The sequence below is a fragment of the Herpailurus yagouaroundi genome, unplaced genomic scaffold (assembly GCF_014898765.1).
Source record: "Herpailurus yagouaroundi ecotype Mexico unplaced genomic scaffold, PumYag 162, whole genome shotgun sequence".
NCBI classification, from domain to species: Eukaryota; Metazoa; Chordata; class Mammalia; order Carnivora; family Felidae; genus Herpailurus; species Herpailurus yagouaroundi.
This window is the reverse complement of record NW_024412403.1, coordinates 68,434,412-68,459,616: the sequence shown is the minus strand read 5'-3', so window position 1 is coordinate 68,459,616 and position 25,205 is coordinate 68,434,412. Positions and strand designations below refer to the sequence as shown.

The 25,205-nt window shown below is 39.3% G+C and overlaps 1 protein-coding gene across 4 annotated transcripts in view; it reads right to left on the bottom strand.

The window, feature by feature from the left end:
- Positions 1 to 25,205, bottom strand: part of CD86 (CD86 molecule) — an 86,332-nt gene that overhangs the window by 4,421 nt on the left and 56,706 nt on the right. For 3 of the 4 annotated variants that reach the window (XM_040484675.1, XM_040484673.1, XM_040484672.1), the window contains exons 3-5: positions 13,886 to 14,221; positions 11,284 to 11,589; positions 8,214 to 8,363 (exon numbers count right to left, since the gene is read on the bottom strand). In XM_040484675.1, coding sequence (XP_040340609.1) covers positions 8,214 to 8,363; positions 11,284 to 11,589; positions 13,886 to 14,221 — 792 coding nt within the window. The remainder of the gene's footprint in view (positions 1 to 8,213; positions 8,364 to 11,283; positions 11,590 to 13,885; positions 14,222 to 25,205) is intronic. The other variant, XM_040484676.1, reaches the window with a different exon arrangement.

Below are 25,205 nucleotides of genomic sequence, written 5' to 3'. Positions count from 1 at the left end.
ATAATCAGCTTTATTGAGGGATAATTAATATACGACAAAATCCAGTGATTGTCTGTATAGATTTTTATGAGTTTAGCAAATGTATGCAGTCAAGTAACTACCACCATAACCAAGATATAGAACATTTATATAAGCCCCAGTAGTTCCCTCCTGCCCCTTTTCAGTCAATATTTTCCCCTATCCCATCCTCTGATAACCACTGATCTGGCTACTGTCACAATAGTTTTGCTTTTTTAAAATTTCATAATTCCAAAGGATCATAAGTGTGTGGTCGTGTGGTCTTTTTGTGCCTGGTCTCTTTCTCCTAGCATACTTCTTTTGAATTTATACATGATGCATGTTACTAGTAGTCTGTTCCTTTCTATAGTTCAGCAGTATTTCACTGTATGAATATACCACCATTTGTTTATCCATTTACCAACTGATGGAAATTTAGGATACCAGACTTTCAGTATTTCAGCTGCTATGGACATTTGTGTATGTATCTTTGTGTAGACATATGTTTTTATTTCTCACAGGTAAATATCTAAGATTTCTGGGTTGTGTAGCAGTGCATGAGAGTTTCAATTGCTTCACATCCTCTCCAGCCCTTGATATTTACCAGTACCTTTAATTTTAGCCATGTTAGTGAGTGTGTAGTGGTATCTCATTATAGCTTTAATTTGTATTTCCTTAATGACTAATGATGTTGTGACTGTCTGACTGTGCTCATTGTCCATTTGTATATTTTCTTCTATGAAGTATGTGTTCAAGTCTTTTGCTCCTAGCCTTTTGTTAAATGGATTGTCTTCTTTACTAGGTAGTAATTTATAATTATATATTCTGGATATATAGTATATAAGTTCTTTTCAGATATGTATTTGGAAACATTTTCTCCCAGTCTGTGGCTTGACTTTTAATTTTTTTAACAAAGTCAAAGGGCAAAAGTTTTTTAATTTTGATGAAGTCCAGTTTATCAATTTCTACTTTTTTTTGTTTGTTTTTTTTTATATTTATTTATTTATTTATTTTTGAGAGACAGAGCACAAGTGGGGGAGGGGAAGAGAGAGAGAGAGAGAGAGATACAGAATCCGAAGCAGGCTCCAGGCTCTGAGCTGTCAGGACAGAGCCCGACGTGGGACTCAAACTCACAAATCATGAGATCATGACCTGAGCCGAAGTCAGACGCTTAACTGACAGATCCACCCAGGCGCCCCCAATTTTTACTTTGTGCTTACTGTATCCTATCTAAGATTTGCCTAACCTAAGATCAAAAAGATTTTCTCTGATTTTTAAAAATCTCTTAATTTTAGCTCTTATTTTTAGGTCTATGATCCATTGCAAGTTATGTTGTGTGTGTCAAGGTTCATATTTTTCCATGTGGGTATCTAATTGTCCCAAAACCATTGTTGAAGAGACTATCCTTTTCTGCATGGAATTACCTTAGCTCCTTTGTCCAAATCAGTTGACCATATGAGTTTACCTTTTGATTATTCCTCTTGTTTCATTGGTTGGTATGTCTGTGCTTTCACTAATACCACGCTGTCTTGATTACTATAGCTATATAGTAAATCTTGAAATAAGGTAGTATAAGTCGTCCATTTTTATCTTGTTTTTTAGAATTGTATGGCAATTGTATGTCTTTCACACTTCCACATAACTTTAAAATTAGCTTTTTAATTTCCACTAAACAGCCTGCCAGTATTTTGATTGGTATCTCATTGAATCCACAGATCACTTTGGGCCAAACTGATATCCTAATATCTACTCTTCTGATCCATGAACATGGCATATTTCTCCAATTATTTAGGCCTACTTTAATTTAGTCAGTAGTAATATTTTTCAGTTTTTGGTGTACAGGTCTTGTACTTATTTTTAAAAATTTACTCCTAACCTTTGAATATTATTTGATGCTACAGTAGCATTTGTATTTAAATGGTATTTAAAATTTTTTTCAGTGTCCAACTTGTTTGTTGTTAGTATGTAGAAATACAACTGATTTTGATTTTGTGTATTGACTTCGTATCTTGAGACTTAGCTACACACAATTAGTTCTAATAGCTTTTTATGGATGCCTTGGGCTTTTCTATAAACATGATCATGCTATTTTTGAAAAAAAGACAGTTTTTCTTCTTCCTTTCCAACACGTGTGCCTTTTCTTTCTTTTTCTAGATTTTGCACTGGCTAGGACCGCCAAGAAAATTTTGAATAAATATAATACATTTAAATGTGGTATCTTTTCCTCATTCCTGATCTTATGGAGAAAACAGTCAGTCTTTTAACATTAAATATGATGTTAACTGAAGGTTTTGGTATATGTCCTTTGTCAGGCTGAGGAAGTTCCTCTATATTCCTACTTTTATGAGAGTTTTTCTTTCTTTTTGAAAATTATGAATGAGTATTAATTTTGCCAAATGCTTTATCTGTATCCACTGACATGATTACATGGCTTTTCTTTTTGGTTTGCCAATATGGTGAATTTTATTGCTTGATTTTTTAATATTGAGCCTATCTTATATTCCTGGAATAAACCCCACTTGATAATGATGTATCATACTTTTAATATATTGCTAGACTTTAGTTGGTAATTTTGTAAAGCATTTGGCCATTTATGTTCCCAAGGCATATGTGTAGTTTTCTTTCCTTATCAGAGCAGTCTGGAAACTGACTTTAAGTAGTAGTTTGGGGGCAATCATACAGCTCATCTCATCTTTTCCCTTCTTTCAGGGATTACAGTTTTCTACAGCTTGTTGTTGTCCAAAGTTTGAAAACAGTTGTTTCATATTTTGTCTGATTTCCAGTTGTTTACAATATGAGGGAAATTCCTGTAGCAGTTCATCCTACATGGGAGGAAGAAGTTTATATCTTCTATATAATTTTAAAAATTTAATAAATTTAAAAAATTGTTAATTTTTACAACTCAGTCATATTTCCTTACATCTTCTTATAATCATGCACTGAGATGCCCTTTGAAGCCACAGTTAAGTATGATATTTGTACTCTATGGCAGTTCTTCAGATATTTGAAGGGAACACCTGTCCCATTCCCAAAGCTTCCTTTCTGGCTAAGCATCCTCAGTTACTTGAACTATTTCTTATTTGACTGAACTTCTAGACACTTTATATATCTGGCTAGGTTTTGTTTTTGTCAAGGTTTCTTTTTTAAAAATAATGCTTATAGCTGAATACAGTTTTTCAGATGTCTGTGGACCAACATAGAATATTTATATTGTCCTTTCATACCCATGACAAAATCATCACCATTTAAAAAAAAAAAAAAGCTTCTATTTTAAAATGAAAGCGGACAACAAAAAAGCAGATTCTAATCTTGTGTATTTGATTACAAATTTAGCATTCTGAAGGCCAGATGTGATGATATCACCAACTTTCAGTTTTTAAGTCCTGTGAAGGTTTCTGTCTAAATAGTGGTTAAAATTATTTATTTCAGAAAAGACACTTGCCCTTTAAGAAATCATTCCTGAAAGAGCTGAGACTCTTCCAGGTTTGGTGGAGGGAGGCAAACTGTAAAAACTGTTGGTTGCTAGGGCTCTATTACATACAGATTTCAGTCACACAAGACCCAAATGAGGAAGTAAAACTTCAGGAGGAGCTATTTTTAGTCTCTCTCCCCAATGGGTAAGCTGATAGGGTAACTTCTGATTGGGAAAAGACAGTAATTCAAGGTTACAATTTCTCATGCCTAATCTGCTTTGTTTGACAAATCAAAAAAGAGAAGAGAGATTAGAAACCAGCTAGAAGAACTGTGGCATTTCCCTTTTATTCATTTAACAGCCTGAACAGAGTAAATCTGGACGGTTGGGGCATAGAAAAAGTATAATTACCGAACAAACACTGGAAAAGACTTCTGATGCCAAATTATTTAGCTAGAGGGCTGTCTCCTCTGAGAAACAGATTAATATTGGATTAGGAGGAAGCTCCATTTTTGGAGAAATTCCTACTGGTTATCAGTAAGTTTGTGTCTCTGTGGATGGATCATGACTGCTTCCATGTCTATTTGTCAGCAGAATTTAGTTCCTCGTGGTTTTATGACTGAGATCTCCATTTCCTTGCTGGCTTTCAGCTGAGGGCCAGTTGCAGATTCTAGAGGCCACCTACATTACTTGTGTCACGGCCCCTTCTCCATCTTCAAAGCTAGCAATGATGGGTTAAGTCTGTCTCAACCTTTGGATTTCTCCTTCTTACATCTCATCCCTCTAACCCAGCCTGGGAAAGATACTCTGACTCATGTGATTAAATTGGGCCCACCTGGGTAATTCAGGATTATCTCACCATCTTAAAGTCATTACCTTAGTTACATATGCAAAGTCTCTTTTGCCATGTGAGATAACATAATAGGTTCTGTGAATAGTATGTGGACATCTTTTTGGGGACATTGTTTAGTCTATCATATAGGCAGTGCCAGAGGTATCCACAAGGCAACGTGCAGACATTGCTGAACTACAGAACCCAAATTTACAAACACATCTACATAGCATGGTTACTTGGAACATGTCCTCCTCCAGTGATATCAAGACTCTTCTCTTTGACCAAACTCACTAGCACAGGTGATTGTCTGATCAAACTTTCCCTAGAAATATTCTTTATCACATTCTTGGGAGGAAGAGGTCATATATGTGCTACGTTCTCTTGTTATTTTCTGCCTTTTATCATTCATAGCTCAGTTTGACTATTTCATATGCATACACACAGCTTCTTTTTTTCTTTTCATATTTTTATTTAAATTCTAGTTAGTTAACATACAGTGTAAAACTGGTCTTAGGAGTAGAATTCAATGATTCATCACTTACATACAAACCCAGTGCTCATCATAACAAGTACCCTCCTTATACCCATCACCCATCTAGCTCATCCCCCACTCATCTCCCTCCATTAGCCTCATTGTCAACAATAGCCAAGCTATGGAGAGAGCCCAAATGTCCATTGACTAATGAATGGATAAAGAAGATGTGATATGTATATACAATGAATGGATAAAGAAGATGTGGTGAAATATTACTCAGCCATCAAAAAGAAGGAAATCTTGTCATTTGAAATACAAAGCTTCTTGAACCCCCTTTCAACTTCTTTCATGTATACACACACATCCTCTTTAACTCTATAGTCTATTCTCCTGAATTTTTCTGATTTCCTCTTGGGGGAAGAAACATTCTTACTCTCCTTTTCTCCATTTCTTCTTTGTTTCATTTGTGAGCTAATCATTCCAAAGTAAAAGAAAATTTAGGAAACAGCTTATTTTCAAGCTGAAGCCTGCTTCTGCACATTTAGCTAATTCTAAATTGCAATGAGGGGCGCCTGGGTGGCGCAGTCGGTTAAGCGTCCGACTTCAGCCAGGTCACAATCTCGCGGTCCATGAGTTCGAGCCCCGCGTCAGGCTCTGGGCTGATGGCTCAGAGCCTGGAGCCTGTTTCCGATTCTGTGTCTCCCTCTCTCTCTGCCCCTCCCCCGTTCATGCTCTGTCTCTCTCTATCTCAAAAATAAATAAATGTTGAAAAAAAAATTTAAAAAAAGATTGCAATGAGATTGAAAGAAAAAGCTCAAAATTGTCACCTTGAGAAGTCAAAGCTTTGATAACCACGATATATCTCTACATCTGACCCTGTGTTCTGAATTTTACACTTTCATATCATAGAAATCTATTATTATATCAGCACACTACATACTTTGGTGGTTTGAATGACTCTACCATAGGCTTAGTATTCATTTATTGAAATTGGATAATCAGTCCCCAATTTCCTGTGTTGTTTTGTTTTAATATAGCAGGATGATGGGTTGTCCGGGTGGCTCAGTCAGTTGAGTGTCAGACTCTTGGTTACCACTCAGGTCATGATGTCACAGTTTGTGGGATTGAGCCCTGCATCAGGCTCCCTGCTGACAGTGCAGAGCCTGCTTGGGATTCTCTCTCCCTCTCTCTCTCTGCCATTCCCCAGCTCATGGTCTCCCTCTTGTTCTCTCTCAAAATAAATAAATAAACTTAAAAAAATACACATAATAGGATGCAATGAATGACTGCTAATGTTATCCATCTATTTTCTAGTGGATCTTATAATCAGTACACTGACTGAGCCAGCCAGGTGACCCAAAATTTTATTTATTTATTTATTTATTTATTTATTTAAGTTTATTTATTTATTTATTTAAGTAATCTCTATACCCAACGTGGGCCTCAAACTCACAATCTTAAGAGTCCCATGCTCTTCTGAATGTCAGAATGGCTAAAATTAACAACACAAGAAAGAACAGGTGTTGGCAAGGGTGCAGAGAATAGGGAATCCTCTTGCACTGCTGGTGGGAATGCAAACTGGTACAGCCACTCTGGAGAACAGTATGGAGTTTCATCAAGAAGCTAAAAATAAAACTAAACTGTGATCCAACAATTGCACTGTTAGGTATTTACCCAAAGGATACAAAAATACAGATTTGAAGGGGTACATGCACTCCAATGTTTACAATAGCATTATCTACAATAACCAAACTATGGAGAGAGCCCAAATGTCCATTGACTAATGAATGGATAAAGAAAATGTGATATGTATATACAATGAAATATTACTCAGCCATTAAAGAATGAAATCTTGCCATTTGCAATGATGTAGATGGACATAGAATATATTATGCTAAGCAAAATAAGTCACTCAGCAAGACAAATACCAAATATCATGTAATTTCACTCATTTGTAGAATTTAAGAAACAAAACAGATGAACATATGGGAAGGAAGGGAGTAAAGAGAGAGAGGAAAACAAACCACAAGATGCTCTTAATGATAGAAAACAAACTGTGAATTGACAGGGGGAGGTGGGTGGGAGATGGGCTAGATGGGTGATGGGTACTAAGGAGGGCACTTATGATGAGCACTGGGTGTTGTATTTAAGTGATGACTAATTGAACTCTACTCCTGAAACCAATATTTCACTGTATGTTAACTAACTAAAATTTAAATTAAAAATTATAAATAAATAAAATCATTTGTGAACATTAAAAAAAAAATCAGTATACTGAAATCTTAAATAAGATGCTGATCTGAAGCATTTACTCATCTGATGCTTTTTACCAAAGTGAGTAAGAAGGTTACCTAATTATTACCACCAACCAAACTTCTACTACAGGCATTACTGATATAAAGTCCAACCTTACTCTACAACTTTGCCCAAACCAGCCCAAACCACAAAGAAGCATAAGATTATTATAAAGCCAGGTGCAACTTTGTCCCCCATTAAGCACAGGGCCACTTTTATAAAAGTCAATGAGGAGGCTGCTCAATGCAGTGCTATTTATAATAGCAAAACTATGGGAACATCCTAGGTGTCTACCAATATGGAGTTAGTTAAATAAATTAAGGTATATCCACAAAATGGAATATCTCACAGCCATTTAAAATGATGCTGTAGAAAAAAAATAAATAATGCTATAGAATGATACTTACTGACATTACAAATTTTCTTGCTACATTTAGTACAAATAAGTTAGAAAACAGTACATGTGGTATTATCCAAACTGTGAAAAACAGTCCTATAATATTATTCCAATTATGGAAAATAACATAGATTCCAGAAAAATCTGGAATATATACACCAAAATGTTGTCTACATAACTCTTTCTTGTGGAACTATAGATGATTTTTACTTTCAGTATAATTGGTAATGGGTATGTAATACTTGGTAATCAATAAAAGTTAATATTATTTTTATAATATTATTTTATATTATATTTTATTTATTATTATTTTTATAATAATATTATTTTCACAAGTCAAGGGGGAACAATTCATCCTACTTTCTTTTCCTCAGAAACCTAGACTTTTAGAGATGAGAAGGTGAATCTTATGGTCATCTAATTCTCCCCTCCTCCCACCAAGCTTCCCTGCTTGAACTCTGCCAGGTCCATAATCACTAACATTTAGAAGTGTTTTCACCATTTTACTTCATTTAAATGTTCACAGTGAACTCATGAAGTGAGGTAGGTAAAGCAAGGAATAATCAGCTTTGTCTGGAAACCAGAAGTACCTTTGTAAACCTTAGAAATGTTGCCTCTCCTAGAAATCCAGAGCAATGTTGAGTCCCATCTATATGGGCTACAAACTCTGAGGGAAAACCTTTTCCTCCAGCCACTTGCTGACTTTTTGCCAGTCTGAGCTCAGTCAATGAGCTCCAGAAGGCAGCTGATCAGGAGGTAGCTGCAAAATAGCAATCTGTAGAGAGGACAAGCACTGACTCACCACATTCATGAGAGGGGCCAGGCTGCTTCTTCTTCCTTTTCCTTAGTGTTTTAAAGGACACCATCCCACAAAAAACAACAAACATTACAAGTACAGCCGCAATCCAGAGGAAGTGGCCTTGTTCAGGGTCTTTATCCTTAGGTTGTGCATCTAGAAATGACCACAAGTTTTCAATCAGCCAGGAAGGTTGATTATAAAAGGTTTATAATTACTGTTGTCTTCATTTACAAGTCAACATCTCCCCAGGGTTCTACTGCCAGAGGAGCCTGAAATCCACAATCTGAAGCCATAGAAAGCCTGAGTCACAGGGCCTCACAGCTAAGAATCAAGCCATTGCTCCTGGCCAAATGCTTGGACTAAGCTACCTTCTCTTCCCAGAGGTTGGGATGACAAGGACTGTGATCTAGAAGAAGAGTGTCAAACTGGCCCTTGGTTCTGTGCATGGATATGGTACCCATGCTGAAGGTTTTGAATGTATAGTCATCTGTGCAGCAGCATGCTTCCTCAGCCCAGGCATAGTCAAGCCCTGGGGTCCTGAAGTTTCCCTTATAATAATTTTTCCATCCACTATCATCTGTAGATCAGGTGTCAGACATACCTCACTTGGACAAATATAACAGCTTCCTATCTCCAGTTTTGCTTGTTTGTTTATTTGTTTCTTCCACTGAGGTCACAGTGGAAAAAGCAGGGCTTTCAGAATGTATCACCTACTAGAAAACCTTTGATATCTTTTCATGCCCTGAGGAAACCGGTTTAGAATCAGCTCCTGGGAGGTCAGGACATTCTTTCCTGCACGGGGACTTCTAAGTTTCTACAAAGTTGAAAAACAGACTTTGGAGAGAAAGCTTATAACTGAGTGGCCCATTTTATAGACAATTTATGGGAATGATTTCAATAGTTAATCTCAAATTACAGGCAAATAGGAACCACTGACCTATTAGTTTAGCTGCAATTTGTGGATCCATACCTTGTTCCTAAGACATTAAGAAAAGGAGTTGCTACCATTACAGGCCATATTCAACACTTTTTTGAGTCTGTCCCAGTTTATCCCACTTGAGCCTGTTTGGCATTCCCAGTATAGAGAAGTTATACTTGATAACATGGAGACTGCTACCTTTTGACACTCAAAAAGATTCCTTGATTCAGGGTCTACTCAATTTCTGATCAAGCCATAGAACAGGGATACAGAGAGGCAAGCCCTGGCTTCCTGAGGCAGCTAGAGCTAAAACATTTCTGAATATGGTGATAGCTGGGAAGGTTTTGACAGTAGTGGAGAAACAGCAGAAAGGTGAGACATGATGAAGCTACAGTGGTGGTAATGCCCTGTTCATTTGTAGACTGTGGGAGGCATGGCAGAGGAAGCCATGGCAGAAGGCCCCAAGCATGTTAGGTGTGGTGGTATTGCTGGCTCCAAACAGGTGCTGAACCTCAGGGATAGCTTAGGAGAGGCTACTATTAGGCCAACAGAGGTTACAGTGAAGCAACCAGGACAGGCTATGTGGCCTATTTACTGGACTCTCAGAGGCAGAAGTGTCTTAGCAGGAGGAAATCAGTAGAAGGAAAGGATTGGGCCACCGGTAAAGCTTATTGGCCCCAAGGACTGTCCATAAGAATGTGTCCATGGACCAAGTTATGTTTGAACAATGAGACACCAGGAGAGAGGAAACAGCAGGGTTAGAGGATTAAGAAAGAAGTTGAATGGATGCCTTAGAAGAGGAAAAAACCAAAAGGGAGAATTGGAGAAGGGGCCAAGGTAAGCAGAAGGCAGACGTGTGGGAAAAGGGGTCAGGATCAGAAGCAGCCATAAGGGCAGTGTGGGTACAGGGTCCCTTTATTCCAGGAGAGAATCTTGGAGTTACTGCTCCTCACAAGTGAAGTCTCAAATATGGATACATTTCTTCCAGGGCAAAGCCAGACTTTAAAATGTCAGGCTCGTATAGCAGACACTGCTTTATTGTCAGCCCTTTCCTCAAACTAGACTGGACCCTGTACTATACTGTCAACATGCCACAAGAACTTCTGCTTCTGAGTCTTTCCTTGATGCATATGCCCACACCACCACCTGTGCCCATATCAGATACTGTGAATTGATTGTGGTCCTCTCACTTTTCTTTTTTAATGTATGTTTATTTTTGAGAGGGAGAGACAGAGTGCAAGTAGGGAAGTGGCAGAGAGAGAGAGAGAGACACAGAATCTGAGGCTGGCTCCAGCCTCCGAGCTGTCAGCACAGAGGCCAACATGGGGCTCAAACCCACAAACTATGACATCATGACCTAAGCCAGAGTCGGATGCTTAACTGACTGAGTCACCCAAGCGCCCCGGTCTTCTCACCTTCTAAGCCTGGATGCTGAGAATTTTTCTTTCTGTTTAGGAAACCACTAGTCTGATGCCTGTCATCTCTTCACCATAATTTTAAAGCCCAGTTATCTTTTAAGATCCCATTTCCTTGAGGAAGAATTCCCAAGGAAGTTACCTACCTCTGAATGTCTATAAAACTGATTATCAGTCATTCTTGTTTTTAAATTTGGTCACATATTTCCATGGGATATGCTTTAGACTCTAATTCCAATCTTTTTAAAATCAAGTTTTCCATGTGTTTACATCATGGAGTTCTGATTCTATTAGAAGGTCCTTGAGGGCAGAGAGCATGTCTTATACCTTTCAGCTTTCATGTCTGCAGTCAACAATGTGTAGAATGGTTCTATACTCAGCATGTACTGTTATGTATGAATGTATGTATGATGTGTGTGTGTTTGTGTGTATGAATGAATGGAAGAATTCTAGCCTGGAGGAATGTTGCATTTTCTGACTGAATTTCAAAATATTCTATCCAAAGGTAGCCCAAAAGACTGGGCTAAGAACATACTTCCTCAAGTGCAGCATGCGTTCATAGTTTCTGGGACCATGCAGCACTCAGATGGAGAGGAGACCTCTGTTTGAGTCCTCCCTAATAGTACCAAAAAATGACCCCATTGGAGGTTTCCTGGCAAGCAAGGCACATTGAGCGATCTGCCTCAACCATTTGTGTATAATACCTGTTGAAAGAAATAGTCTTGGGAAGCAGCTTTACCTATATTGAAAGGTAGGGAGAGCAGCATCTCCAGTGTCTCCAGTTTCAGGGCACAAAAGACGCTCACATTGTGTGCTTCAGGGACTGAAAAAGGCAAGCTGATAGAAACGTTGTACAGTTCTGTCACATTATTTTGAGATTTCTTCATGACAGTATCATACTTAGTAGTTGAATTCTCAGTGTTTAGCTGAAAATACATCTCCTTAGGTTCTGGGTAACCTTGTATAGATGAGCAGGTCAAATTTATGATGCCAGAATTTTCTGTTCTATTAGAAGTTACTGTTATTTCAGGTTGACTGAAGTTAGCTGAAAGCAGAATAAAGAGAAAAAAAAAAAAAGAAATCAGTCTAAATTTAGATGTGTCTAGAAGACAACTGCAAATAATGCTCTGATCTGGGAACTCACTGGGGGCACATCTGGGAGCCTCCAGGTGTGTAAATTGTGGGCCTCAGTCCATGGTGAGAGCTTCATAATGACCCCACATTTATTTTTCAAGAATAGAGTTTTGGACTATGCTTACTTCCAGCTTACCCAAATCAGGGGGGTACTCTCTGAGTGAAAGGAGGGCTGAAATTGAGTCACCAAAGATTCACAATGAGGCCATTGTGCTGGAGAGTGGAGTCTTGGGAAGGAGAACTGGTGTGACTTTAGAACTCAGCCGTCTCGTGGGGTACGTTCCAGCTTGCCAGACTAAGGAAGCAGAAAGGGATTGACACCAGCCGAGTTTATGGTGCTGGCATACTCTGGGCCATATCTTCCAGAACCCCAAGCAAGATAGTGGTAAGTGAGTGGATGGGGATTTTGGATTTAGAAATTCAGAATATTGGTTTTGGGCATAACTGTCAAGTTTTCTACATCATGTACAAGGTGAAGGTCGAACCCAGCCATTTTTAGGGAAAATATATGATCTTGATAAACACAGAGATTCCCCTGCCTTGGTTTGCCATTCAGATTCTTGTGGCCATTGAGGATCACTGGCACCTAGCCCCTTCTGCCAGCCAGATCCCTGTTCTTCTTCAGTAGTCACTGGGTAGCTTTCAGGTTCTACATACTAATTTATAATTTAGTAGATTGCCTTTAACAGTGATTTGCATGTCATCTTTGTAAGTTTTGCTGTAAGTACCCTGTTTTTGTAAGTTTTGTAAGTACCCTGCCTATACTTTATGGAGTCTGTAGAAAGTGGGTTGCCATGGTGCTACCTACTTTGCCCTCCTTAACAATATCTGTGGAATCACAGGTTGGAAAAATGATTGTGTCCCACCTAAAACACACCATGTTTCTCAATGGTATCTGGCCATACTTTAAAAACATTGATTTAGCATGTGTACAAAATGTTCCAAAAGTCCTGCAGCCTACTTTAAATCACATAAAGCTTAAAGGGAGCAACTCATCATTCTATTTCTACTTTGCCTTTGCTTTAACTCTGTGTTTTCAAAATCAGTGTTGATCTGCCTTTTCCAGTTTCATTAAAAATTAATCTGAATCTAGTAATCTCATACCTGGGTATCTAACTGAGAGAAATGAAAACTTAACATTCACACAAAAACTTGTACATGTTTACAGAAGTTCTGTTTATAATAGACCCAAAACAACTGTAATAGACTGAAAACAACCCAATGTCTTGCCATACACTGAGTGGATAAAATATAATACTCCTCAGCAATAGCAAGCAACAGGCTTTTGATACATGCAACAATTTAGATGAGTCTCAAAGGCATTATGTTGAAAAAAAGAAGCCAATCTTAAAAGGTTAACGTACTATGTGGCTCCATTTAATTGACGTTTTCAAAAGTTAAGACTGTAGGATGCAAAACAGGAGTTATGCATATGGAGAGGATATGATAATAAAGTGATACAGCATGAGGAAAAATTTTTAGGGTGACAAAAATGTTTTATATCCTATTTGTAGTGGTGGTTACATAAATCTATACATATGTCAAAATCAACAGAGCTATGCATCAAAATAAAATAATTAATTTTACTGTATTATAATAAAAAAAAACTGTAGTGATATGTAGACTTTTCAAGGCCTGGAAAAAAAGAGGAGCTGAATTGTCACTTTTGGGGATTATGTGTTCTGGGTTATTTCCCTTCGTCAACCAGGCTCTTGGTTGGTCAGCAAACAACTCATAAGTGACCTCCAGGTGGTTGAAGAAAAAACCCAGATCAATCAGCTATTACCTTTGCTAGTTGCTCTAGGCAAAGATTTAGTTGGTGAGAAATCTTGGACCAAAGGAAAAAATGAACATAAAAGAAATCTGAGGCCTATATAGCTTTGTAAACTTAGTAATGGCCAAATTACCCATGGTTTTCCCTTGGCCACATTAACTTTGTTCAGTTAGCTCTATTTTGCCCCCAAAACAGATTCTTGGTGATCCTTCAGAAGCAATCTATAAAAAGTACAAGGACTTTCAGTTCCCTATTACCAAACCTTGCCTTCCCTTCAAATGGACTTCCCAGAAATGGCTGGCCCCTGCCTTCTCTCTCCAGGTACCACCCCCACCCCTCCCACCTCCCCAACCCTACCCCCTGCAACATTTCTCTGTTCATTGCAGTCTCATCTGAGAAGGTCAGGGATCTGAACATGCCCTTGATTACATACCAAGCACTGATAGGTCAGAACTCATTTGGTGCATGGGAACTAGTCCTTTGGGCCCTTTATAATGAATGAAACAGTGATATGTGCCCTTGTCCTTGATCTGAACATTGTGGAGTCTCAGGGTCCAGTTGTCCTTGTCAAAGCTTGTACGGCCCTTATATTTGAGATGAACATTTTGAGGGTTCTCTTTGCCTCTGAATATCTCATACAGAACCAGCTTATCCTGGTCCTGCCAAAATACTACCAGCTCATCCAGGCTTATGTTTTGAGAGTTTGTAAAATGGCATGGCAGTTCTCCAGTCTTGTTGAAATATGCTTGACTCTTCATGGAAGAAACACCTAAAAACGGAAAGGTGGAGATTGGAGAAGGTGAAGCAAGAAGGAAAAAGAAAAAACAACTCCATTTATCTTTATACAATACCCAGATGCTATCTTACCAGTACAGATACTAAAGAACTAGATATTAAACTCTGGAATGTGCAATATACTGGCATCTGGAGAATGGGACCTTTGTTCTCTCTCACTCCACTGCTAACTAAAGTGGGCTTTGTGCAAACTGCAACCACTATGAAATGCACTTTCCTTATCAGTTTAATGAAGGGGTGGACTAAGTGTTCCAAGAATCTTTCAAGTACTATGGTTCTGTGAATTTAAATCCCAAGACAGGGAAAACCAGCAGAGTTAGATAATACATTTACATTCACCCATCTATTAACCTTCCTGTAACCTGAATATTGATTCTCTTCATTGTAGCTGTTACAAGGTCCATTACTTCTATGCCATCACCAAAAGTTCTCCCTTCCCTTCCCTATCCGCTTATCCCTTGGCCTGCTATAGTTGAAAGATTTCTGATAATGGCAACAAATTTGATACTCCCTCCCTTTCATTATGCCTTGATAGTTGGGTATTACATTGAGTAATATCTCTGAAATTCAAACAGTTCCCTTTGTAGAGCTTCCCTCATGAATACTGCTTTCCATGGCCAGCTCGCCCAAGGATATAAAGCAGTTTGGAAATGACACGGTCAACCAAAGCCTCTGTTTTCAGTGACCTCCCTAAGCTCTTTCAGGGATCAGAAGGAGAACTGTGCCAATATGATGGTTGTTTTGGGTTTGTGGTGGTCAAAAACCATTTAAGGTACATGAATAAAATCCTGGAAATGAATCATAGATGAGAAGGTGAGGATGTGCCTTTGGAGTACTGGGGAAACCCCAGGTACGAGAAACTTGCTCTTCCCCATATGCGTTGCCACTGGAAATTTTTACAACCCCTGGAGGACATGCTGGGAAAGTTCAGATAAAGGCTTTCACCCCTAAGCACATAGTGAAGTGTGGAAGGGATGTGGGCCACCTAACTCCTTAAATGTGATTGATTATAGGGTTTTTGTAGGACTTGTTCTGAGTCACAGAATTACGTATGAGTTGGCCAAGAAATTAAGTAGTAGTGGGTGAGAAGTGTAGGGTTAGTGGGAAATGAAATGCTGTTTCTTAGTTAATACGAAGTTAAATACCACCCTGGGGAGAATGTTAGGGTGGGTTTTGAAATAAAGCTTCATCATTCAAGACTTCAGTGAAGAGATGTTGACATTAAGCTGGAAAGGAGAGCAGGTTGGTGAGAGAGATGAGAGGAGTTTCATTTGAGGTGTTCTTTGAGGGTGGTGGGAGAAATTGAATTGATTTGATCAGTGGGTTCCTCTTCTAAGAGGGAGTAGGACATATAACAGTGACATGCACTTGGCAAAATTGAACTATTCAAAGTGTGGCCCAGTGAGAACACATAATCAAGAGGGTTGGGTGGTCTTGCGCTCTAAGGGAAGAGGACTCTGGGCACTCTTGAGAGTTAGCACAAGTTCAAATCACTGACTGTTGCATTGTGCTCACTAGAACCCTGTAAAACACTTGGCAAGTATAAAATGCAACATCTGTATGGGATGTGTTCCCATATTGGAGGGTGGTGAGAAAATTTACCTGAGTACCTGGAACTGTGAAAGGGGAACCTAAGGAAGATTTACTTACAATTTACAGCAATTGCCTTACAAGGCAATCCGAGGGCTCCTGCTACATCTTTGCTAAACTCTGAATGATAATGTAAGAGTGCCACCTGCTGTAAAAGCTTCTAGTAGCTATATCTCTGGGGAAACTCATTCTGGTTTTATCACTAATTTACTATATATATATATATATATATATATATATATATATATATATATATAGGGCAGATGACGTAAAGGCGAAACCAAACTCATAGTTGAAAATTCTACCAGTTAATGGTCAACATTAAATTATTGCTTAGTGGTCAACTGTGTCTTCTGGGCTTGGAAATGACTTCAACTTTGGCTTCTTCTTTTTGTCTTCTTTGTCTATGACTGTTTCTCTGCAGAACCTCTCTCTCCTTCCTACTCACTCTTTCCACTCACAGATCAGTCTAAATTCTCTGACTCAGGTCCCACACCCCTCCTCCCAAAGATTATAAGGGCTTTTCCTTCCACCCATCTGACTGCCCCAATCCTCAACTACCAATCAAAAGTGAAAGGCATGGGCATCACTAGGGGACTGGACAGAAATGTGAAATCTCTGCCCCACCCCCACCACCAGACCTACTGAGTCAGAATCTTCATTTTAACAAGAGCTCAGTTTGAGAAGCTGCAAGAGAGGATCTCTACCTCTGTCTTTGGAGTAGAACAAAGAAGATAGTGATAGGAACAATTTATTCCTATTTGTCCCTCCTCCCTTTCCCCTCACTCTAGGGTAGAAATCACTCTGAGGCCCATCTTGAGTGGAACTGAAAGTATTTCACAATTTACATTCCAAGTTCCTCACCAACCACTGGCTTACATGACATCACTCAGAGCTACACAGCTAATTCCCTCTCTGACAATGTGGGGAACATTTAGCTCAAGGTCTATTTTTCCTAAGTGGCTTTAGGCCTCCCCTGTTATGACTCCACACCTTAGGTCACCCAGTTACTGGACTCATTGAGACTCCACTGGTGGTTAAGCATTGAGATTCTCTCCCTTGACCAGCATCTAGGTAACAGAAAAGGTCTGGGTCTAGTTATCACTAATTGCTATGATGATGTCAGGAGCTACGCACACAAGAATCCATCTAGACACCTCCCTGATCAAGTAGAGAAGTTTGTTTCAGAGGATACTTGAGGACTTTCTTAACAATATAATGTTTAAAAGTTACACAAAACTGTAGTGTTATGACCTTGTGAGGTCTCCGACCACACCTGGGACTTTAGTCTTTCCAGGCCACTACCCCAAATGCATGTCTTATACATTCAAGGTCCATCTTCTTCTCATGTTACTATACTTATTTATACTCATAAATTTTTCTTCTTTTACTAAACTTCCTCCAAAGCTTTACCAAGCCCCCTGGAAATCTCATTCCATTGTAATAAACTCCTCTACATCTTCAATCTCTTCATCAAATATTTCCCCCAAGGTTGTGCTTTCATTGGAATCTGGCCTACCTGAAGGCCACCCTTTGTCCCCAGCTACTGCTTGTTTTAGCACACCTCGAGAGGACCTTGAGGAACACCCTTCCCCTTTTGAGGTGTTCACCTCTCTCACTGCTGTTACTACTAATCACTTGTCATTACTTCTTTGCTCACTGAGGATTTTGGCAGTAGATGCAAGATCCTTCTTTCCAACCAGTTATTACTATCAATTTGAATGATTTCAGTATGGATAAGTTCACCAACAACCTTGCTTCAAGTTTCTTTGGTCTTTTCCACTTCAAAAATCTTCATCCACAGGCTATTTCAGCAGCACCTCTCCCATGACATAACCCTGAACCTTTTCACCAAGAACATCTCTGCTTCTAGAATCCTAAACCTCAATGTAATTATCTCTGTCCACAATATATCTTCCTCCAACATTTGCTCCTGACTACTCCACCTAAGTTTGTTCTCTGACTTCATCAAGACCTCAGCTCTATCCAGTTTAGACCCTGTAGTGTGGTGCTTACCAAAGACCTCTCTACAATGATAGAAATGTTCTATATTTGTGCTGACCAACGTGACAGTCACCAGCCACTATAGCCATTGAGCACTTGATATGTAGCTAGTGTGACTGAGAAAATGAATTTTTAATCTTATTTAATTTTAATTAATTTAGTATTTTTTATTATTATTTTAGAGAGAAAGAGGAGCTCATGTGGAGCAGGGGAGAGAGGTGGAGGGAGAGAGAGAGAATCTCAAGCAGTCTCCTACTACGCAGTGCAGAGCCTGACGTGGGGCTTGATCCCATGACACTGGGATCATGATCTGACCCAAAATCAAGAGTCGGATGCTTAGCTGACTGAGCCACCCAGGTGTCCCTAATTTTAATTAATTTAAATATAAATAGCCGTATATGGCTAGCGGCTATCATATTAGATGATAGTATATCTTTCCAATCATTCTTTTGCCAATAAACTTGCCCCGCTGTACAGAATTCATCCTAAGAACATTTAATTTTTGATCTACATACCTGTTCTTACAACTAAATAATTAAGCAGTACCAGGGAAATTACTCAATTATTCAGACTGATGACATTACAAATCTGTAGTCTCCCGTCTCACTTAATTTGTTCTCTGGGCTGATTACCCTACTTTCTCTCCCTCATAGCAGTTACTTCAGCAGTTTCCTTCGCTACTGCTTTTAGTTTCTTTTTCTCTTATAGTCAAACTCTCTGAAAGAGTAAGCAGCAATTGCTGCCTCCACCCCCAGGCTCTGTCCCCCACCTCTCTGCCAAAACTTTCCTCACAGAGGTTGTCAGTGATTTCCCACCAATGCCAAATTCAGAGCTCTTTCAGACCTCATGTTATATGACCACGCTGTTGAATGTCACTGTGTTGACCATATCTCCTTCTGGAAACTCTCATCTTTCCCATTCTCTGACCTCCTGGTCAGTTTTCTATGATCACTCTTTAAATGCTGATTATCTCAAGCACCTGTTCTTGATCTTCTCCTTACTCTCTACTCTCTATGTTTTTTCTTCTCTACCCCCCTGGATTCTTTTCTTCTCTATTGCCCTGTCAAGTATAAGCTAATAATTCATAGATGCTTTTCTTCAGCCAGTCACTTTTACTAGAGTTCCAGATATCCATATTCAACTACCTGCTGAATACTGCTATTTATATAGCAACAGATACTCTCTTCCTCCCCTGTAAATGTTCTTGTCCTCTACCTCATTGAATGGTTCCTATATACCATATATATACATATATATATAACATAATATCTATATGTTTTATAAAGTTATAAAAATATGTTATATGTTTTATAAAATATTATCTACTAAAATATATGAAGCATTGTATAATGTACAATGGAAAACACATCATTATACATTAAAAAACCCCAGCTCCTTTGAAGTACAAGCCATCAGAATATACCATCCATGACCCCTCATGGCTGCTGTTACCTGTCTTCTTCCTAAGTGCCCCTTTTTCACTGAAGATCTGAGCATCCGGCTTGCTATAGTTATCTTCTCCTATCTTCTCCTTCACTGCCCCTGTCTAGGTGATTTCAGCTTCATGAACACAGTGTCGGGCCTCCCACTTTCTTGTCCTCTTTCTGTCCAATGGTGTTGTTGTTCACGCAACCCCAGCCATCTCCTCCCTGGACCAGACCCCAGACCAAAATTCTACCTCAATATCTCCTAAAAGCTCTCAATATCAAGCACCTCACCTTATTATCACCACTTCCTGTCTTTTCACTTCATTCCTTCTACTACCACCACTCCATCAATTCTTCTGCCTCACTGAGATAGATTTTGAATTGTAACATTACTCACTGAGTTTGCAGATACTCCCCTAGGCCAAGCCTCCATTCCATCTCCACTGGGATAATTGCAATTGCCTCCTAATTGATCTCCCCACTTTCATCCTTGCCCCAACATCTAGTTATTTAAGCCCAAATAATCCTTTAAAAGTGTATCTCAGGGGCGCCTGGGTGGCTTGGTCGGTTAAGCGTCCGACTTCGGCTCAGGTCATGATCTCACGGACCATGAGTTCGAGCCCCGCGTCAGGCTCTGTGCTGACAGCTCAGAGCCTGGAGCCTGTTTCAGATTCTGTGTCTCCCTCTTTCTCTGTCCCTCCCCTGTTCATGCTCTGTCTCTCTCTGTCTCAAGAATAAATAAACGTTAAAAAATTTAAAAAAAAGTGTATCTCAGATAATATAATTCTTCTGTTCAGAAGTCTCTGATGACTTCCTACAACACTGAAAATTAAATCGATATCCTTTCACATCACCCTGAGAACTAAATCCAAAATCCATCCCATGGTCTATAAGGTCTCATATAATCTGGCCCTTGGTACCTTTCAAACCTCTTTCTCTCACTTACTCAGCTCTAGCCACACTGGCTCCCTTGCTATTCCTCCAAAGGTAGGCACACTCTATCTCAAGGCCTTTTCTCGTATTGATCCCTCTGCCTAGAAGGCTCTTCCTCCATACAGTCTCATAGTTATTTCTTCACTTCATTAAGTCTCCCATAAAATGCTACCACCTAGGGAGATTTCTCTGACCATTCTATTGAAGATAGCATCCTTGCCACTCCCTATTCCTTATACTGACTTATTTTTTATCAGAGTAGTTATCATGCCCTGACATGATGTGGTATGTTGGTTATTGTCTGTCTCTTCTGAGGAATCCATCTCCTAGTTTAAAAACCTATGTGTGATTTTTTTAAGTCCTCATCCTAAAGAATTACAAAGGTTTTACCTAGAAGGCTTCATGGGGAAGAACTGTCCTTCCCACACCAGACTTAGTGCACAGCCCATGCACAGCAATCTCTGATAGGAACTGTAGTCAAAACTCAAGATCTGTGGCCAGTCATGCTCATTCAAAAATTTACATTAATAGCCTGGACACCTTCATTCCTAGATTCCTTTGAGTTCTTGAGCAGAGGCCTTCAGAAGCCTTTCCTGAGGTTTCCTAATGTTGGGGAAGAGGAAGAGCCTTGAAGACACCTTTCTTCATACTGACTCAGTATGTCCAACCCAAGCACTTCCCTTCATCTTTCTTCCCCACCCCAACCTCAGGGTCCAAAACACTGTTGGAGACTTTTGTTATGGGCTCCCTCAACAATGAGAAGACCTCCTGGCTGTGCTGATCTACCTGACCCTTGGTTAGCATGCTGTACAGAAAGAGAAAGAAGTAAAAATGTGGAAGAACAGATTGAATCATGAACAGTTAGTGTGAGAAGCTCTAGAGTTTCTCAAAGAAGAGAGAATGGAGGAATGGTACGTAAACAATAGTTGAAGAGATAAAGATTGTGAATATTCAAGTTGAGAAGAACTTGGGTCCTCCGATTTAAAATACATTCTAAGTATCAAGTAAGATAAATGAAAATAAGTTCACACCTAGAAATGTTGTGGTTAAACTGCTAAACTTAAAGCATAAAATATTTTTTCAAACTTATAAACTCATTCTTTAAAAACTGAAGAAAGAAAACCTAAATGACAATTAGATTGAAATGTCCTTAGCAACCAAAGAAGACAGTGAGGTCATAACTTCTAAATGAGTAACACACACACACACACACACACACACACACACTAAATTTTAACTCCAATTCAATGGATTAATGCAATTTCAAAAATTATGAAAATGAAAATAATTTAGAAACTTTAGAAAGTATGTATGAAACAATATTGAGTAAATGTGAGAGATTCTTATATATATTGTGATCATAACTGTATGTAACTGTTTTTACTGTCTTATCTGTTGCTTTATAGTAAATACCAGAAAAGTGATTTTTAAATGGGGAAAGGAGTTGAATGCTTTTTAATAGACACATATATAAGAAGAAGGAATTAAAGAAAGTGAAAATGAAACCAAGAATGGGTAAATATTCTTAGAGGGTGTTAAAAGTGTTTTTATACCTTTGAAACTATGGCCCTGGAACTTGGCCCTATGGCCTGACAATATAAGAGGGGGTCACTTCTGTTGAATAGATTGGCTCTAGAAGTAAAATGTTGCTTATATAGTAAGGTCTACTAAGTGTTTGTTTTTGTTTCCATAAATTACAACAGTCCCATGGGGGCCAAAATTCAGAGTTACATATTCTGAAAATGGTATTAAGATCTCTCACAAAGTAAAAATAAGCCATAATATCTCAAACTTTTAACTCCTTTCTGAAGGAGTCTGTCTACCATTGAAGCCTCTGTGTTCCCTATTCAAATTGAGCACATGGGTCCTCAGATCAAAAACGCATTGTAAGTACCAAGCAAGATAAATGAAAATAAATCCACACCTAGAGAAATTCTCTTTTCCCAGTTTTATTCTTGCTTCTAAACAACCCTACACTTATCCTATTCAGTGACCATCTCCCACTAAATTATCATGGCTGACAGCCCATACTCTTTATTTTTCACAGAGTGTGAGCAGGGGAGGGGCAGAGAGAGAGGGAGACACAGAATCTGAAGCAGGCTCCAGGCTCTGAGGTGTTAGCACAGAGCCCAACACGGGGCTCAAACCCACAAGCTGTGAGATCATGACCTGAGCTGAAGTTGGACACTTAACCAACTGAGCCATCCAGGTGCCCCTTTTTTCACTTTAAAGAGAGAGAGAGTGAGTGGGGGAGAGAGGCAGAAGGAGAGGAGAGAGAGAGAGAGAGAGAGAGAGAGCAAGAGAGAGAGAGAGAAAGAGAGACAAAGAGAGAGGGAGAGAGAGAGAATCCTAAGCAGGACCCACACTCAGCTCAGAGCCCAATATGAGGCTTGATTCCATGACCCTGGGATCATGACCTGAGCTGAAATCAAGAGTTGGAAGACCAATGAACTGAGCCACCCAGGCGCCCCCCAGCCCATACTCTTTGGAACTTACTAAACACTCTACTAAAATGATGAATTACTTTTGGGATAAGATACTACCTACTGGGTTGCATGAATGTATTTCAAAAGACCCTGAAACAGTAGCTTAACAGGGAATGACCCCAATAGGACAACTATTAGGCTTCATGACAATTCTTTGGGAATTTTGCAATTAAGTCTGAAGTATCTGCTCACCTCTAGGTAGTGATTTTAGTGACCACTATCAACAGTAGCAGAAAATAGGAGTGAAAGTAACCACATATATAAACATAATCTCCATGCAACCATCCGCTGGGAACCTGCAAAAATCTGGGGGAAAACAGTGGACCTTTCCATAAGATGTGGAATAAGGGTTTGACCCAATTTTATGTAAATTTTAAAGTGAAAAAAGACTTTCAGTTATACTCCGGGTACATTCATTGAGCCAGAGGTATTGATCAAAAGAAATGGGAAGCACTACCAGACAATAAGAGAGCCATCAACAAAAGTCAAACAAGAAAGAAATTTCCTTCTGATGTGTGAGCTACTGATTTTCCAAATACCACTCTGGCTCCAGCTTTAAAGAGTTACAGAGGCGCTGGGACAGCAGCAAACAGAACTTGACAGTTAAATGTGTCTCTCCAAGTGGCACCTAGAAATTCCCTTAGCTTTATAAATACAAAGCACAAATTGTAACCTAATTCTGCAAGGCCCTCCTTCCCTTTTCAGTCTTAAACTCTCATCCAGTTTTCATCTGAAGGGCAGAGGTGGCCACTATAATGTCTAATTTCCACAACTAGGGGAAGACACAAAAGATATGGGGGAGAGGAAACACAAAATTATTTTGCTGCACTGCTTTATCTCTGCCATCAAATAAATCATTCAACCCTGCATTTTTGCTGCAGATTAACTGGGCCAACTGCATCTCCTTTCTTCCCTTGGATCCCTGCCTGTGGCCGGGTCAATGCTCACCAACTCAGTAAGCAGAGATGAGTCCTGAGAAGAAAGACAGATAAAATTCAGTTGATTCTTCCCCTTCTTTAAAAAAGAATGATATCTGTTTTGTTGTTGTTCTTCTTTTTGTTGTTTTTAATAGCATGTGAAGCATTGACAATGCTACATTCTAATTCTAATCCGGTATCACCATTTTCCTATCCCAATATTGCAATTTTTATTGCCAAATATATAGCTTATACTTTTATTTTTTATTTTTTTTTTATACTTTTAATGCCATAAAACTTAAGCAGTTACCATTTGGGGGGTTATTTTTAAGGTTTCAATACTGGTAATTCTCTTTTCTGAGGTTAAGAAGTGTCCAGGCAGTTTCAAAGTTAAAACAAGGGCAAAAGTGACATCTGGACTCAGTTTTGATAGGGTTTCTCAGCTTTATTCTCACTTTCAGTGTGCAGAATCAGAAAGTTTAGGGGAAAATGGTATCTCAGTTCAGATTTTTCTAAAAAATTGTTTCTAAGCCATTTTTCTTCATTTTTCCCCCACGTCATAAGAGCTGGGCTGGCCACTGTAATGAGAAGGGTGGGGGGCCCAAGCATTAGAGACAGCTGAGGTGTTGGCTATAGGGAAGGTGGAGGATGTGCTGGTGGGGATCTTGTGACCTTGGCTGAGACATAAGTGACCTTACCCAACAAAGTTGTTTGTATCTTCAAGGAACAAATCCTACCACTTATGAACAGTTCATGAGCAACAGTTTGGAGAGGAAGCATAATGTCAAGGTTAAGTGAATAGATGCTGAATCTACACTGTGGGGTATGAATCTAAGCTCTGCCACTTATACCTATGTTGGTCTTAGACAAATTACTTAACCTCTCTGGGCTCTTTTCTACATCTATAAAATGGTGAATCAAAATAAGACCTAAAGCAGCAAATTATTGTGATGTTCAAATGAGTTATTATTTATAAAATGCTTATAACAGTACCTGGCACAAAGTAAGTGCTACATCTAAGTATTTGTCAAGTAAATAAAATAGGAAGTAGAATGGGAAGGGCTTCCTGCTGGATAATGTTCTCCAGAGACTTGTCTTAGCCCCTTTCTCTCTTACTCTTGCTCACATATACCTTATGCCTCCCCAAGAGCTAAAGTTAGGAGGTTATTGGCCCTGGATCGTAGAAGCTTCTGTTCTGGGCTAAACCAGTGAAGTGGTCAGTTAGCACATCTATAGACCTCATACTCATGGACTCAACAAGCTCCAAGGTGCTAAGTAGAAAACAGAAATCACAAAAGGCCTGTCCCAGCTAGCATCAATCTGAGGGAGCATCTCTCCCTAGAACCTTGACTCCTCATCACAGACAGCAGGCATGAGGCCAATGGCCATGGGCCCGGTGTGCAGCCCTCTGGAGGAGGTGAACTCACCAGCATGCTGGTTACTGAGGGGCAGCCTGCCTCCTGTTATGGCCACGCTTGGGCTCAGCTCACCCTCCCTTCCTGCCCCACATCAGAACTGGGATGGTTTCTCTCTTGGTGCTGAGGGTGTGGAAAATGAGCAGCAGGAAGGGGCGGGAGAGGAGAAACTAAAGGCACCCAGTC